The sequence below is a fragment of the Alligator sinensis genome, unplaced genomic scaffold (assembly GCF_000455745.1).
Source record: "Alligator sinensis unplaced genomic scaffold, ASM45574v1 scaffold1300_1, whole genome shotgun sequence".
NCBI classification, from domain to species: Eukaryota; Metazoa; Chordata; order Crocodylia; family Alligatoridae; genus Alligator; species Alligator sinensis.
Window position 1 is genome coordinate 271,840 of NW_005843162.1, and position 16,629 is coordinate 288,468.

The following is a 16,629-nucleotide window of genomic DNA, read 5'->3' on the forward strand; positions in this document are numbered from 1 at the left end:
ATGGCACTCCCTCGCCATCCCGTGTCTCCACCTCCAGGAAGATCCTGTGAAGGACAGAGCCATGGCTGCAAGGGGTCCATGCCCCATGGTGCTGCTGCTCTCTGCACTGCTGTGCCTCTGCCTGGTCCAGTTCACCCAGGGTGCCAGCTTCCAGGAGTTTGTGTCCGAGCATGTTGACTACCCCAAGACCGGCGGTGCTAAGAGCAGATCTTACTGCAACGTCTTGATGCAGGAACGGGGCATGACCACGACCAGCTGCAAGCCTTTCAACGTCTTCATCCATGCCCCTATCAACCAGATCAGAGCCCTCTGCACCAGTCTTGGGGAGCATTTCAGAAACGACCTCTATGACAGCAAGAAGTCATTCGACCTCACTGTATGCCGCCTGGTGCCCCGGACCTTCAGGAGGCCTTGTGTCTATTCGTCCGGGTCCCAGACCCGCAGGATCCGGGTGGCCTGTCACAACCGATTACCTGTGCGCTTGGAGCAAATCCTGTAGGGCTCAAGGGCTAGGCCATGCAGAGAGCATCCAGCTTCTTGCACAACCTGCCTTTGCTCTCATGACATGCCCTCCTGCTTTCTGCTCTTCCTAGGCTAATGCTCACTGAGTTTCCACATTCCAGTTGCTTGGGGCCTCGGGATGGGATCTCCCAACCTTCCCTCAATGTGCATGAGCACGGGGCATCCATCTCCCACCCCTCACCTTCTGCTTCCTGCTAGTGTCCATTATACAGTGAAGCCAACCCTTCCCCATCCCTTGTCCACTGAGCGGGTAGATGTTGACTGTGCAGCGCGGGGATTTGACCGTCTCTGATTGCACCTTGGAAAATGGAAGTCTGCTCAATTCTCCTGCTGTTCTTGCAATAAACTACTTCCCTGCAAATTCAGAACAAGTGTGAGTGTGTTTGTGCAGAGCACCTTGCAGAGAACATCACGCGATTGCTTAGCAGTATGAAGGGAATGGGATACGGGGCCTTTTCCCTGGAGCCCATGGAGGGAGGGGGTGTCTGAGCAGTCCCACAGGCACTGGGAAGGGAGGCCCCCCCTTGGAGGCTACTCCCTGTCATACCAACACAGTCCCCATCAGCTAGGATGTCTGGGGCTCACCCAGGCAATTGAATTATACTCCTGAACGAACTCCCCTCTGTCGAGACTGCAGGTGCTTGTACACAATGTGGACAATGTTAAACGCACCAGCCTGTTCAGCCTGCCAGCTGATCCCTACACACAGCGTGTGCACTCAGCTGTAATGAGCACTGAAAGTGGGTACTACTAGGCAATAAAACCTTATCCCAGTTACCGTCCCGCACCACGGAAATGATTCCGCTAGTGAGTTGCAGAGTAACCACCAAGAAACCGGAGGCTATTTTACCTCCCATTGCACGCAGCCTAATTGCCCCTCTTGCCCCCCGCACCTGATGGGTCTTCTGAGCCTAAGTGAGGCTGCTGCAGGGGTGACAGGGACAGTAGCAGACACTGGTTGGGTAGGGCTGGGCCTCAATATGTGTCAATGGAGAGGAGATTGCTGGCATCCAGCGACTTGAATGAGTCCCCCCCTGCCCCTACAGCACTACTGGCAGGATGATGGAGGGGAGATGAGTGAAAGTACATACAACAGCTAGACCAGCTGCTCCTGCATTAATGCATTGGCATCCCCTGTCCCCAGAGCAGCACCTTGGCCACACCTCGCCAACCTCTCCCCAAACAGCCTTACCCCAGGTTCTCCCATTGCCTCCTGAGCCTCTAACTCCATCTGTCCCAGTCTCCCTTCTGCTGGGCCTTCCAGACCAGCATCCCCCAGATCAGCTACCTCTCCCTACATTGGCCCATCCCATCTCCCTCTATCCCAGTCCAGACCAGTCTCCTGCACTCCAACAGGATATAGCCACTGGCTTCAAAGTCAGTAAGAGACAAAGCACCAGGTCACACCAAGAGACTAGGAGCCAGACCCTAGACTGCCTAGTAGGCACCTAAGTGGACTTAACCACTGCTGTGTGATTTTAGTTCACTCTATTCAGGTTCCCGAAAATTCGTTAATGAAAACGAAGTCGCCCGCCTTCTCTGAGCAACCTTGTGACCTAGTCAGACGGCATGGAGCGCTGCATGGGACAGCTTCCAGGCCCAGCCAGCCAGGTCTGCAGCCACATCCCTCCTCATCTCAGACCAACAGTCCAGCCATCATGTTACTACCTGTGTGCTGCCCTAGGCAGAAACAGCAGCGCAATGGGTGAAGGGGGCAGTGGACAGGTGATGCCAGGTGTAAGGAACTGATCCTCTTACAGCAGCAAGGCCATTTGAAAAGGGCTGGTCTGCGAACCATGTCTGTGTAGGAGTCCCTGGACACTAAGATATCTGGGCCCAGGAGCTGATGTGAAGGAAGTGCAGGGAGAGACCAGGCTGCCTGGCCAGGGGCTCACGTGGGATAGAAGAGGAAGGAGGCTAGGGCTGGCTGGGCTGAGGAGTAAATCCCAGGGGTGTCAAACTGACTAGATTCATAGTCTGATCCCGTCTTGCATCTCCTCCCTGTCATGTTCCTTTTATCAGACTCGAGACAGCAAATATCACGGTAGGAAGGGCAGCACTAGTGGTCAGATAGCACCGACACCATCACCATGAGTACTGCTATGCAGGCCTGGTCTTGCCCTCTCTATGCCAGCTACGCTGCAAAAGCTGCTTATTCTTTCAGGGCTTTGTGCTCATCATATCCATAGACCCCTCCACTCACACACATGTCCGCACACAGGCTGAGAGGCAGGTCCAGAGCTAATTTGCAGGGTGGGGCACGATCCCATCATCCTTATACCCTGCCGACCTCAACTGCAAGACGTGAGTGAAGCTCAAGGACCTACATGTGCAAAGCCAGGCCTGACTCACCCTTTGGGTGTCAGCCGGTGGTTAGGGCACGGCGGACACGGTCCTTCTGCTCTCTCAGTCCTTGTGGTAGCGGTAAGGCTGTTCTTGCCATGAGGATGGGGAAGGGGCTTCCCAAACAGGGGATGTTTCCTTGCCTTGTATTGGAACATGTCTCCATCTGGTTTTCCCTTCCTACTATCCAGCTGAAGAACATTTATCATTGATATTATAACTCAACAAGTAATCAAAAGGTGCTTGAATGTCAATGTTTTTTATCCCACATTTTATAAAAACCTATCTAAATTTAGCAACAAGCACATGATTATAGTACAAGATCTCTTGAGAATTTGAGCCAATATTATGGAACCAACTTTGAAAACTCATCTAGTCCTCCTTGTGTAGGATCAAGCATGCCGAAATCATTCTTGACAGATATTTATCTAACCTGTTTGTGATCCCAACAGCCTCCCTTGGTTCTCTATTCCAGGGCTTAACTATCATCACACATGAAAAGTTTTCCTGATGTCTACCCTAATTCACCCCACTGCAGTTCAAGCCCATTATGTCTTGTTCTGTGCAAGGCCGCCATACAGAGCAGCTTATAGCCTTCCTCTTCGCAGCACCCCTTGCAATATTTGAAGATTGGTATCAGTCTGTCAGTTCATTTTGCAACCTTTGGATAAATATCTAATGGGGGACGTTGACTGTTGATGCTATTCAGCAAATTGCAAAACCCTGTTTAGAGGAGGAAAAAAGGTCATAACTAAGTAAAAGTGAGAATATGTTGAAGGGAAAAAATGCAGATAAAAATACAGTGGCTTATGCAGGAGGGTTGAATGCGTGCTCTCTCATAGCTAAAAGGCAGGGAGACTTTCTGCTCTCAAAAGGGCTTTATTGCAACAACTGACACACACACAAAGATGCCGACAACTTCCCGTTGATGCCGTCATGCAGCCCTCAGCAAGGGAATGACCCCTTCCTACCACAGTATGGAAAATGCCAAGTGAAACAGGTGTTTTCAAGAAAAGCCCTTCTACAGAAACTTGTGTCTCCTCCACAGGAGGCAGGTCGATTGGCATCTCGCTGATGAACCAAAGTCGACTTGTATAGAGAGCACGACAGGCCAAGGCTCAGCTAAGCAGTTCTCCTCAAGCCTCATTGAACTTATAAATGCTGGAGACGGTTTGTTTCTTGAAACCCTTAGTCAAGGGGGTCAAGAGCAACATGCTGAGCAGAAGGAAGTGGTTTAGATGGCAGTTTAAGACAAAAGAAAGCCAGGAATAGCTAAAGAAGAGAGGGGTACAGGGTCAATATTTTCCAGCTAGCAGCAATAGTGTTACGTGCTACAATCTTCTTCTCATGGAGATGCAGGACCGTTGCTTGTCTGAATCATTATTATTTATTGGACCACGAGGGTTTTGTTATCCTGCAGCCTGGAACGTAAAACTTTCTCAGAATTTGCAAATGATGAGCCTCATGAGAGGTCCATATCCTGTCTGACTAATCTACATTTAGAAAAATAAAATGTTAGTAGTTAGTTAGGTCTTTTTTTTCCTTTGCTCATCACTTCTATTCAGTAAATCATTACAAACTATGCTATTTATGTAAAAGTGTGGGCAATCCCTCATTAAACCTCAAGTTGTGTTTTTTTATGTCCCTAGATGTCTTCTCAAAGTCACAATCACAGCATCTTTAGCAATGAGGTGGCCGGGGAGGGCGGGGGGTAGCAACTGAAGGTCCGGTACATTGGAAAGTTTCAGATCGGTGACTGTATGTGACAGCACTGTGTAATATTTCTATATTAATTGTGCTTGGTAATGTTTCTCTTAGTGCATGCCTCAGTTTCCCTGCCTTCATCGTACCCTTTGTACACCGGGGAAGAATGGGTCCAATTTACCCTGGACTAGACCTGGGGGTGAAGGGGATGTTTCTAGAGACAGCTCAGAGAAGCCCTGGAGCACCATGCAGTCAGCCCAGGGCTCAGCTCTAAGCCCAAGCATTTTCCTTTTCACGGTCAGAAAGCTCTGTGATAGCATCCCAAGGGACCGAGAGTTGCATGTTTGCAGTAGGCGAATGTGGGGACAATATGAGATGCACCAGCTCCAGCACCAAGCACAGAGGTGACAGGCCCTCCCCGCTCCCACGTTTATCCATCCAAGTGCTCCCCTGGCCCCTTTGCCCCCTGTATTGCCCTGGCAGCTGATCCATCTAGCCTTGCCACCTGTTCATGAATTCATACCCCTGTTCAGCATTCTCTATCCAGATGTATCCATCTTTTGTTCAGGCACCCATGTAGCCGTCCATCTATGCATACATTATCTTCCCTTTGCCAAGCAAAGCCATCTCACTTTCCCTTCTTCTCTCCATCTATAAGTCTCTCCACCAGTCCTTAGTCATGGACATCCATCTTTCTTGGGGGCTGGACCCAATGACCTGTAAGGCCCTTCCAGCCCCTCACAATCGATGAATGTATTTCCATCTTTACAACCATCCAGCCACACACCTATCCTCCCTGCCCCAATCGCCACCAGCCCCAGATGGCATCAGGATAAGCTCTGTACCCTGTCAAGTGGATTTATTCCTTGTTCATCTCCAACCAGTTGTGTCTCATCTAGTACCACAGCTCCACCTTGTTAAAGACTATTTCCCCCCTACATTCGCTCCGCGATCGCCCTAGCCTGTGAGATGAAGAGTCCATTCCTGATACTAAGGCTCAGGAAATTCATTCATGGGATGTTGACACAAATTGCTTTTAACATTTTTATTCATTGCAGCGAGGAAAAGCAGTAAGTCTAATTAACCAGTAGCACAGAGGCAGAGGGGAAAAGAAAGGGTGACAATGGAAAAGAGCAAGGCTCTGAACTCAGGGCACTTGCTTCCAGCACACTGTCGGTTAATTGATTGGCATATAAGCAAGCTCAGGTCTTAGAAAGGCAGCCTCTCATCTGATTTTCCCCCACCATTTGGACACGGAAAGCACTGGAGATCTCTATTGCCACCCCATGGCTGTACTAGGAAGCTGAAAGGGCTTAGGGTGGTTTTCGTGCCATTTGAGTGAATTTGGTTTGATTTTGTTTTTTGAAAGTTCCAGTTTGCAATTGATTTACAGATTTATTGTGTTGAAGTGAAAATTGCCCTTATTTTTATTCCATGATGTAATTTACTTTCACAATGCTGTGAGTTTGAATTCTGCGTAGGTTCAAGTGAAACATTATTTGGTATCAAATTGTTGTTTCATTTCCAAGTTATTGTTGTTTCCTTTCTGAAATCATTATTTATTGCTGTTGAATTAAGTTCTTAGTCTCTTGCTGGACTGCTGCTTGGTTTCTCACTCTGGTCTGATTCGTCTCTGCTGGGGAGGTGCAGGGCGATGGAAAAATTGGGTGATGTTGGTAGATGTTGGTAGCTCAAGCCTAGGGCTTGAGCTTTTTAAGCTCACTCTCAATCCAGGGAATGAAACTGGAGACTTTTGCAAACACTTGAGGGAAGGTCCTTCTTCGGGGTCCGTAGGAGAGGATGCCGTGGGCTGTCCCGTTGCACACCAGTGCTCCCTCAGAATCAACCTGTGAAATAAAGCCAGATGTGAGATGAGTCTCATTGCATCCTTCTGTGGCAGAGATGGGATTCGCCGCCCCTCTCTGCACCAGGATGCGTTTCAATATCACACCCAACAAGGCTGACACAGTCCGGGGTCATCCTGCAGTCTGGGCCAGCACCCACAACTTGGGGTCAATGTCCCTTACTTCATGAGCCAAGGAACACACTTACTCTGAAAGCTGATTTCTTGCTGGAGGAGTCCCCGGCACACATCTGCACCCGGGCAGCATACGTGTAGAAAGCCTTCTCGCAGACTCGATCACGCCGCACCGGCAGGTCCACCTCCAGCAGCACATTCAAGGACTTCCAGTTCCACAGGCTTCTGCCTTCCCAGCCAGACACACGGCACACGGTTCCCGGTTGCACTGCTTCCCCTTTTGCAGGCAGGCCAATAAGTTGCACTTGGTCGTTCAGCTTGGCTTTTTGAGTCAGCTGCCATGGAGAAAAAAACCCACAGGATAAAGACTCATCCCGCAGAACAAGGAAGGAGCCTGAGCTCCTGCGGGGTGGGATTATGTGACGGGGCCGGACCCTGCAGCAGCGTGAGTCACTGGGGACAGGCTAATATAACGAGGGATGTACCTGCAGCAGCATGATGTCATTGTGTTTAGTTTTCCTCCTGTATTTCGGGTGGACAATCTGGTGACGCACGTCAATCTTCTGTGAGTTTGCTTCTGGTTTCCGAACGTTGTGAGCTCCCAGCACCACAGATATTTTGTTTAAATCCCTGTGTGGAAATCTCAGGATACTGTAGCTGTCCAGGCATTGCAAACAGGATGTCTAGAGCATTTCTCTGTGGCTCTTACACTCTCTGACCCCTTTTGGGTGCTGTGGTCCAGATCCCAATGCAGTTCTTAGACACACAAGCGGGCTTAAGCAGCTGAGTGTGATCTTATTCCACCTTGCTCAGATCCTGGGAAGGGAATGCAATAGGGGGTCTTTTCCCTGGAGGGCCAGTGGCTCTGGTCTGGCTCCGAGGTGGGCATATTGGCCAGCTCAGGGAGGTGGAAGTGAGACACAGGGCCCAGGGGAGGATCTAGGAGTGTGAACCAGGTGCCAGATAGCACGGCACACGATCATATATAATGCAACATGTATTGCTTATCCAGTTAAAGAGAAACTAGATGCTTTAGTAAGATGCATTGTGGTATTCAGTTTATGATGAAAGCAAACCAAATATCACTTTTGGAATATCCACTAAATTGCTAGATTATAAATAAACTTTGAAAAGCAGAACAAACTAGGGAAAAATAGGAAACAGTCAAAAGATATTGTGACATTAGTCCTTTAGTTTGAATAGTGCAAGGTGAGGACCATTAAAAAAGGGAGTGGGTTGTTAACACCTGTGAAGTGGAGAGATATTAGCAGGAATCAGGGAGAGGTTAATGAGCCATGAAGTCAATTGACATTTTCAGCACTGCCTGAATAGAAATGCTGCTGCCTCTCTCAGGCAGCTAGATTTGAAATGTGGGTGGAGCAGGAGTCAAAGGAGGGTGCAGCCGCACCACGGCACCCCCTGGGCCCTCCCCTTTAAGGGACACCAGCCTCCATCTAGAGCCAGGGTAGGGGTTCCTCCATAGATTCATAGATTCATAGATGTTAGGGTCGGAAGGGACCTCAATAGATCATCGAGTCCGACCTCCTGCATAAGCAGGAAAGAGCGCTGGGTCTAGATGACCCCAGCGAGATACTCATCTAACCTCCTCTTGAAGACCCCCAGGGTAGGGGAGAGCACCACCTCCCTTGGGAGCCCGTTCCAGACCTTGGCCACTCGAACTGTGAAGAAGTTCTTCCTAATGTCCAATCTAAATCTGCTCTCTGCTAGCTTGTGGCCATTATTTCTTGTAACCCCCGGGGGCGCCTTGGTGAATAAATCCTCACCAATTCCCTTCTGTGCCCCCGTGATGAACTTATAGGCAGCCACAAGGGCGCCTCTCAACCTTCTCTTGCGGAGGCTGAATAGATCCAGTTTCTCTAGTCTCTCCTCATAGGGCTTGGCCTGCAAGCCCTTAACCATACGAGTGGCCCTTCTCTGAACCCTCTCCAGGCTATCCGCATCCCTCTTAAAGTGCGGCGCCCAGAATTGCACACAGTACTCCAACTGCGGTCTGACCAGCGCCCGATAGAGGGGAAGTATCACCTCCTTGGACCTATTTGTCATGCATCTGCTGATGCACGATAAAGTGCCATTGGCTTTTTTGATGGCTTCGTCACACTGCTGACTCGTGTTCATCTTGGAGTCTACTAGGACTCCAGGATCCCTTTCCACTTCCGTGCCACCCAGCAGGTCATTCCCTAGGCTGTAGGTGTGCTGGACATTTTTCCCAAGGAACAGGGTGGGTCACTTCATGACTAGGAAACTGGGTGTATTCTTCTTGGACCGATCCCTTGGAGATCAGGTGGGATTCCTCACCTGAACCTGACGTAACAATGAGCCGCCGTCATCACCACGTCCTCCCGGATCAGGAATCCTGCACATCTCTTTCTCACTTGGCCAAATATTTCTATGTTCATGGAGGCCACGTAGGGATGGGAGTCATTTGCAGCTTCACGTCCCCCAGTGATCTTGTCTGGCATGGAGACAGGAAAGAGGGGAAAGTCACCTGCCTTGAGACAACATGTGGGTCAGAAATCCACCCCTCCATGGTCTTGCTCCATCCCTAGATCTCAGAGGGAAGTTGTTAAAGGCTCTCATCCCTGAACTCCCACCATCCCCACCCGGGAAACAGAAACTGGTCTCTCAGATGGTTTGCAGATGACACAGAGATGGTGGCAGTGGTCAGTAATGCAGGGGATGAGCACTAATCTGGGCACAAGGAGAGAAAGTGCATTTTGATACAGCTGCATGTAAAGTCTCCTGTTTAGGGGAGAACCCTGAACCCTGGCAGACTGGCCTTTGTTCCCTACGGCCACGAACCTCGTCCATACTCACCATCCCCAAGTGTGGAGGGCAGGAGCAGAGCCACAGGCAGCAGAAGCAGGAGCAACATCTTCCCAATCTCGGGAAAGCAATAACCTGGAGATATAATAAATACCCAAAGGAAACCTCCAAATCATGTTCACAGCCCCTGAGATAAAGCTGGCGTCCTGTGGGCGCCTTTATGAACCGCTGGTGGAGTGGGTTGAAGGTTAAATCACATGGCCATTCGGCTCTGCGTGGGTATTTGTGCATGCATTTGTGCATGTGAGCTTGTGTCAGAGGAGAGGACAGGTTTGAACCCTGTCCTGGGTTTCTTTTCCCCAACGGAGAGCTAATGGCAGAAATTCCTCTTGAAATTGGGAAGCCCATTGTAGACCTGAAGCCCAATCATAGGACCTTGAGGAGGACAAATGCCAGGGTGATGGGCACAGAGAAAGCATCTGAATACACTAGATTCATGCTCCTGTGCAGAGCATTGTGGGATTTTTGTTATCCCCATTCCCTTCCCACAGTTCCCATTGGCATTTCACAAACTGAAATAATGATGAAGGGGGACATTGGGAGCTGAAGAACGGATAAAGTGTTAGAAACTGTCCTATTTTACAGCATGAAACAGTCCAGTATTTCACGTTAATGTATCGCCGGCTACCTTCTTGGAAAAAAATTGTACCAGAAAGCTTTTTAATACTTCTTAAACATGCAGGGGGAAAAAAAGAAAGAAAACCATTAAAATCATCTTAGAAGTAAGGAGCTCCTTGTGATAGTATCCCTTCCTCACTGTCTCTGGCTGGATCAGCACCCTCATATGAGAGATGGGCTTAATAGTCGGGAGGAAGCGGAAACCATTTGTTGAACTGGGCTGGAGCTGGTGTTGCCACTATTGTTGTCAAAGTCCAGTCCATTTTCTCAGGGGCAAAAGCAAACAAATGCACCCAGAAAAGGGAGAGGAAGGAACAGCAATGAGAGAAACTGCAGCTTGTGTCTCTACTCCCTGTCTTCCCACTGCTGAGGGACCACAGGCCCACCTCAAGACCTGGCAACCTTGCATCAGTCCCGATCCGTCGCAGACATGACTTGTATCTACAATCCCCGGTTGCAGGCCCTCAGCAGTGTAGCAAATCCTGCGCCAGACTGTCTCTACACACAACAGAAAAGGAGTGGATCCCAGCTCCTATCAGGGGTTAATGAAGAGATCCAGGCTTTTATGTGAGCGTCCTGCAAACCCCAATTTCTGCACCAGCTCTTGTGGGGATGCTCAGTGCTGCTCCCAGTGAGACCCTGCTTGCCTCTAGACACAGACTGGGGTTAGCACTAGTGCTCTCAGTGGTGAGGCTCACAGAGGAGGATCCCACTGGCTGGAGGAAAGCAGGATGGAGACACCCCATAGATAGTAAGTTCCTTGGGCAAGATCTCCCCCCCACAAGGAGAAGCAGGCAGAAGACAATCTGTCCCCATCATAGATCATGGGCTGGTCTCTAAATGGGTGAAAGATGAGTTCAGCTCCTGATGTAGGAGATGGATGATTCTGTCCCCAACATTTAGCACCAAGAACACCAATACCAACTGCTTCAGACAGCGTGCACGCACACACACATGAACACACACGTTCCCACCAGCTGATCTGCGTCCTGCTGGATAGTACCGACACTTCTTGCCCGTGTGTCTGTGACTGCAGAGAGCAGTTATGTCTCCTCTTACCTAGCCTTGGAGCTGCCAGATGGGTCCAAACCTCTGTTGAACTGGAGATCTTTCTCTGAGCTTCCATCCCTGTTAGGTGTGCATTATATGGACCTTAGCTGGGCAAGAAATGAGGGATTATGGGAGGGGAGGATTAGTAAATCCAGATGGTGAATGGGTTCTTTCCAGGAAATAGTACTCAAAGGAAACAGCTGTCAAGTGAGAGGGGCATAGGATGAAAGAGAGACAACTAACTCTAAGAGCCATTGTCAACTCTCCTCCATCCCGACCTGCAGTCTCCAGCTAGCCCTGACCTTGACTTCCCCACAGATTCCCTTTGATCTACCTGTGCCAGGTGCCTGCTGCATGGTGCTTGATCAGGCAAAGAAATATCAAAGGAGAAGATTAGCAAGTCCACATGGTGAACAGATGTTTCTAAGAAGCTGGCAATAAAAGGCAACGATTGACATAGTGGGAGCAGGACGTGGTGAAGGAGAGACATTTGCTGTAATGGCCCAACCCTTACAAGTGGATGCAGTGCTCCTCCATCCAGATCTGCATGGACTTGTTACCCCGGCCCCAGGAGTAGGGCACACAGTCTCACCACTGCCCTGCTGCTCCCTTGGCCATTCCAGCCTGGTGCTTCCCAGACCACAGATCTGCTGGCAACTCAGTCTTGACTTGCTGTTATCTCGGTCTGTGCTCAACTGTGCCAACGAACGTTGCTCCCATCCCTATTTGAAGAAGCCTGGGGCTGGGATAGCAGGAGACTGCAGGCCAGGATTGATTGCAATGGGCAGAGCAAGTCCAGGGCCAGGATGGAAGAGGCAGGAAAGCTTTCTGGCCTGGAGCCTTCTGCCCTGCTAGGGTTAGGCATCTAATTGCAGAGTCCAAGTGTCTGAATGGTTGGAACAAGTGGGTCAGGGAGCTGCATATGTGTAGCTTCATGTTTAGCATCAGCTGCTGAGCCCCTTTTTGTCTGAAAGCTTTCTAACCTGCCCTTAAAAACTGCTGATGGTGGAGATTCCCCAGTCTCTCTTTGCAATCGCTTGCTGTGATTAATCACCCTCCTAGTGAGATCTACTTAACCCAACTTCAGTAGTCAGTCCCAATCTCCATAGTTGCACTTTCAACCCATTACTTCCCATCCTCCTTCCTGTGGACATAGAGAGCCATTGATTTCCACCCTCTTCACTACGATGTATTTTGAATTAGAAAATGGTTATCAAATCACCTCTTTGTGAGCATGTCTACATGTTCATTAATGTGCCGTAATACTGCGCATTAAGTTTAGTACCTGTATTACCAGGTACTAAATCAATCCTTAATGCACGATTTTTAAGTGATTATAATGTGCAGTAGCCCAATACTACTGTGAATTAGTGTATTAGCATGGGTTTTGCCATGACATGCTAATGCACAATATAATTTGGTTACTGTGCATTTAGCATCTTGTGCAGACACACCCAGTATACTCTTTTCTAACCTAAATAGCTCCAATTCCTCCACCTTTCCTCATATGTGGGGTTCCCTAGACCTGTAAGTCTTTTTTGTCGTTCTCTTCTGGACTCTTTTTAATTTCTTCCTTTCTTTCTCAAAGATTGGTCCCTAAAACTAGACCCAGTACTCCAGATGACGTCACACCGTTGCTGAATAGAGTGAAAGAATCACTCCCCGTGGCTTGCAGATGACACTCTTGTTACAAACCATACAGCATGTGATTAGCTTTTCTTTTCAGTCATATTGCATTGTTGATGAGCATTCAGCCGTGTTTCTATTATCAGTCCCAGACTCTTTGCACCAGAACTGGAGCCTGGTCACTCTCAATTTGGTATTTGTGCATGTTATTGCTTCTTTGTAAGGGTAGCACTTTGCATTTGGGCTTATAGAGGGCTATCCTCTTTATTTCAGACCAGATTACTGAAGAACTGATTTAGGCTGGATTCTGAGAGTCTCAGAAAGACAAAGTGGGGAAAAAAAAATCAGAAAATGTCTGTTAGAATAGATGGAAATTGGGAGAAAACCCAGGAAGTCTCCCAAAACACTTGCTGCTGGCCAAATTTCCTCTTCTCCACACCGGTCCTTTCATTTGTACTGTTTTACAAGTTAAAACTTTAACTTTTACTTTACAGTAATGGGGAGTCAGACACAGGCACTCATAGATATGTGTATCTCGTACTCTGGGTGTAACCGATATACGGTCAGGCACAAGACCTGTTGCTTGTCTCTTTTATCAGTAGCCGACTTACAAAGAAGCCTATAATTGTCAGGGTTATAGGGTTAGGATGCTTGCCAGGTAAACACACTATAAAGATAAGTTCACAGGGCCAACCTATAATAAAAAAGACTTGGCAAAGGGTTATGGCATCAAGATGCACAATAAAAAAAAAAAAAGAATTGGGCAATAGGAGTGCTTGCAAGTTATAATCCAAGTGCAAGTGTCTACAGAGATCCTGTGTGAAGTGGGGAGGCCCGGCTGGTCCCCAAAGCAATAAACAGAGCTGGTGTCCCAGGAGGGGAACACGTGATGGGGTGCAGGCTGGAAGTTGGGCTCATTCCCATGTGAACCAGCCTTTCCACTGGGTGAGTGCTGTGTGCTGCTGCCTAGGAGGGTCGGGAGGATGGGATGAGAGAACAAGCCAGGACTTTCTTCAGCATCCCACATGCTCATCAGCTCATGCCCCTGCCTCACTCCATGCATAGCTCCAGGGGCGAAGCTTGCCTACCAGCAGCTGCTGTAGCAGAAGACAGGAACAGGAACAACATCAGGGCTCAGAGAAGGGTCCTTGTCCATCTGGATACCTGGGCTCTAGGCTCCTCTGTTAGTAGCTTAGCTGGGGCCAGAGAGTGGCCATGCTGGGCTTCCAGGTGGGCAAGGGGTGGGGGGTCACCCAAGGCAGCCTCACTGCTCTGAGCATCTCCATTGCAGAGTCCCAGGGCAATCACGGGCAGGCCAACACTGGCAAGCCAAAGATCCTGTATTTTGACGACACGCACAGCACCTAGCGGCACCATCCTGGGTTGCGGGGTGGACCGAAGGGAGGATGGGGAAGCACGAGAGAAGTCAAACGGAGAATGGGAAAGGGAATGGCCTGACTGGGATGGTGCTGGGGGATCTCAGGAAGGTCACATCCCTGTCTCAGAGCTCCCTCCTGATCCAGCCACCTTCTGGGAGTGTCACCTCTGAGTGTTCATTGGAGCTTGGCCTGTTCATATGAGGAAAGTTCCCAACATGGGTTTAACCTCACAAACACAAATATCCTCGCAGCAGTACTATAAAGTATACTATAAGTACTATACATCCATAGCAGGTTGTGCACTCTTACCCTTTATTTTGAATGCTTTTATTATAAAGGTCTGAAAAGTAATTTTAAAAGTCTCTCTCTCTTCCCTGGCCTTCTTGGACATGTTCTGCTTTTCCCTCCCACTCCCACAGACAAAATTGCTGGCTTCCTCCTTCTCCCAAATCCGAAGAGAGACAAAGCTAAGCTCTGCTGTCAGGTACAGTAGATACAAACTCTAGACCAAGGTGCCATGGCACCAGAGGTGCCTTCAGATCCTTTTTCAGGTGCTGCAGGGTGCCATGTACCAGTGGTGATACATAAGGGGCGCATGGGGGGTGCACGTGCACCCCTGAGAGTGCTGGTACACCCCCTGACAAGCCGTGCTCCCTGTTTTGGTGATGTGCATGGGGGGGAGGGCAGGTGGGAGTGTTGGTGCCCGCCCTGCGAGCACCAGCCGGGGAGTGGGAGCACCAAATGTAGCGCTGCATCCACTTCTGGGAGTGCTGCAGCCGCTTCCTGGGCAGTGTGATTGGCTGTAGAGGACCCCCCACTCCCACCGGTCAGTGAGATTACTCATTGGGGGACCCCCGCCCCAGTTGCTGACTGGTCGCCGGGGGGGCATGTGCCCCCCCTGACTAAAGTGGCATCAGTCACTAATGCCATGTACTGTTGGCGTAGTTAGGTGTGCAAACACGATTCATAAGAAAAACCAAGAGATTTCAACAGGAATCCATCGTGTTAAAAACATTTTGACCCACCGTGGTCATTTTGAGTTCTTTGCAGCAGGAGAATTGCTTTATTGCTTTTTCCCTACTCAAAGAGCAAATGAAAACTAAGAGGTGGGATTTTCCAACGGATGCTGTGAGTCTAAGGAGGGGACTGTTAGATCTAAAAAAGACCAAGAGCCAGTGCTCTACACTTTTCCACAAGATTGTCAAGAGGTAGAATGACCCAGTAAACACTTAAAAACAGTATATCATTATTGAATAGATATTAAAGGATGGCGATGTTAATATTCCATAGATGCTACAATTACACTTTTTTCTGTAGAAACCTCGTTAATGAGTCACTCATCCCTGTGGTCTCATTAGTAGGTGTACTGGATTCTCTTCACTTGGATACATGCTGGCTCGTTTGTCATTTGTTGAAGTGCAATCAGTCATTTCTAAATGTACAAGCACCCTAATGCAAAGAAAGATTCACAGCTGGTAATTACTTGGCTCGAGAGGTACTGCCCTATGGCCACTCCAGAACCTGACAAGCTAGATGAGGCTCACAGAGCAATGCCAACTCTCCAGCTTTTCTTGGCTAAACAAGACATAGACAATCACTCATTCCTTTATGCAGAATTATCCTCAATTTTACCAACGAGTGCATGTGAGCGTGCAGAACACCAAATATTTTATTGCTGTACTCCCATCATAATCATGTCATTCGGCTGTGTATTAAAAAACTGTACATACGGCTTTTATCTGTATCATCCTGCAGCTCTCATATAGTGCACCAGTGTATGCACGATTTGCATATGTACGATCTGAACTATTTGATGGCCTGGCTCTGTGCCTGCCTCTAATTTCTAGCAAAAGCATGCCTTGCTCTAGATCATGAATCCTACAGCTTTATTACAGACTTTCTGTGCCTTCAAGCACATCAGCATCTGGCCTCCCCATCAAACTATTTTCAGTCCCTTCAGGGTTTTATTCTCCGTTCTATTTCCCTCTCCAGAGCTTGTGTTTGTGCATTAGCCTATTCATAGCACTGAGGATCTCCCTGTTCCTCAGCGTGTAGATCATGGGATTCACGAGGGGGAAGACCACGGTGTGGAAGACGGCCACCACCTTGTCCATGGGGAAGCTACGGAAGGGCCGACAGTAGACGTAGATGGCTGGGCTGAACATGACAAAGACAATGATGATGTGGGTGACACAGGTGGAGGCTGCTTTGCTCTTCCCATGGGAGGAGCTTGCCCTGAGCCGGACCAGCAGGGCCCCGTAGGAGATCAGCAGAAGGAAGAAGCTTACCAAAATGACCAGGCTGTTATTGATGAATATGACAAATTCAAGCCAGTAGGTGTCAACGCAGGCTAGCTCGATCACCTGGGTGACGTCACAAAAGAAGTTGTCCAGCTGATTGGGACCGCAGAAGGGGAGACGGATGATAAGGATGACCTGGATAATGGAGTGAGTGAAACCCCCTGTCCAGGCAGCCACTACCAAGGCCCAGCAGACCCCCCTGTTCACCACAGTGGTATAGTGCAAGGGCTTGCAGATAGCCACGTACCTATCAAAGGCCATGGAG

The 16,629-nt window shown here is 49.1% G+C and overlaps 5 protein-coding genes across 5 annotated transcripts in view; 1 reads left to right on the forward strand and 4 right to left on the reverse strand.

Moving 5' to 3' along the window:
• The window catches only part of LOC102374953 (cathepsin G-like), a 3,244-nt gene extending 3,181 nt beyond the window's left edge, over positions 1–63 (reverse strand). The window contains exon 1 of the mRNA XM_025194108.1: positions 32–63. Within this exon, the coding sequence (XP_025049893.1) occupies positions 32–63 (32 nt within the window). The remainder of the gene's footprint in view (positions 1–31) is intronic.
• On the forward strand, positions 62–885 carry LOC112548402 (ribonuclease pancreatic-like). The gene has a single exon (XM_025194102.1). It carries the CDS (start codon positions 62–64, stop codon positions 497–499), a length of 438 nt encoding a protein of 145 aa, XP_025049887.1. The 3' UTR covers positions 500–885.
• A 4,747-nt stretch (positions 886–5,632) lies between these two features.
• LOC112548405 (cathepsin G-like) lies at positions 5,633–8,928 on the reverse strand. Its single transcript, XM_025194116.1, has 4 exons — positions 8,864–8,928; positions 7,033–7,177; positions 6,622–6,882; positions 5,633–6,416 (listed from the first exon to the last, which is right to left on the reverse strand). Exons 1-4 carry the CDS (start codon positions 8,893–8,895, stop codon positions 6,267–6,269), a joined length of 588 nt encoding a protein of 195 aa, XP_025049901.1. The 5' UTR covers positions 8,896–8,928; the 3' UTR covers positions 5,633–6,266.
• LOC102375424 (cathepsin G-like) lies at positions 8,896–15,098 on the reverse strand (the record flags this gene model as incomplete). Its single annotated transcript, XM_025194109.1, has 4 exons — positions 15,090–15,098; positions 14,082–14,154; positions 9,383–9,466; positions 8,896–9,020 (listed from the first exon to the last, which is right to left on the reverse strand). Coding segments are annotated over exons 1-4 (291 nt in total), but the record flags the coding sequence as incomplete, so codon positions are not given.
• Positions 15,099–16,040: 942 nt separating this feature from the next.
• LOC102375667 (olfactory receptor 4N2-like) overlaps positions 16,041–16,629 on the reverse strand; it is a 2,097-nt gene continuing 1,508 nt past the window's right edge. Inside the window, exon 2 of the mRNA XM_006037726.2 lies at positions 16,041–16,629. This exon is cut by the window's right edge and continues 388 nt beyond it. Coding sequence (XP_006037788.2) covers positions 16,041–16,629 — 589 coding nt within the window.

Bases quoted from the DNA above. Each gene is read 5' to 3' on its own strand.
- LOC112548402 (XM_025194102.1), top strand. From the start codon at position 62: ATGGCTGCAAGGGGTCCATGCCCCATGGTGCTGCTGCTCTCTGCACTG.
- LOC112548405 (XM_025194116.1), bottom strand. From the start codon at position 8,895: ATGACGGCGGCTCATTGTTACGTCAGGTTCAG. The intron at 7,178-8,863 runs GTGAGGAATCCC...ATTTCCACACAG, and splicing joins CATTGTTACGTCAGGTTCAG to GGATTTAAACAAAATATCTG. The intron at 6,883-7,032 runs GTACATCCCTCG...TCTCCATGGCAG, and splicing joins ATGACATCATGCTGCTGCAG to CTGACTCAAAAAGCCAAGCT.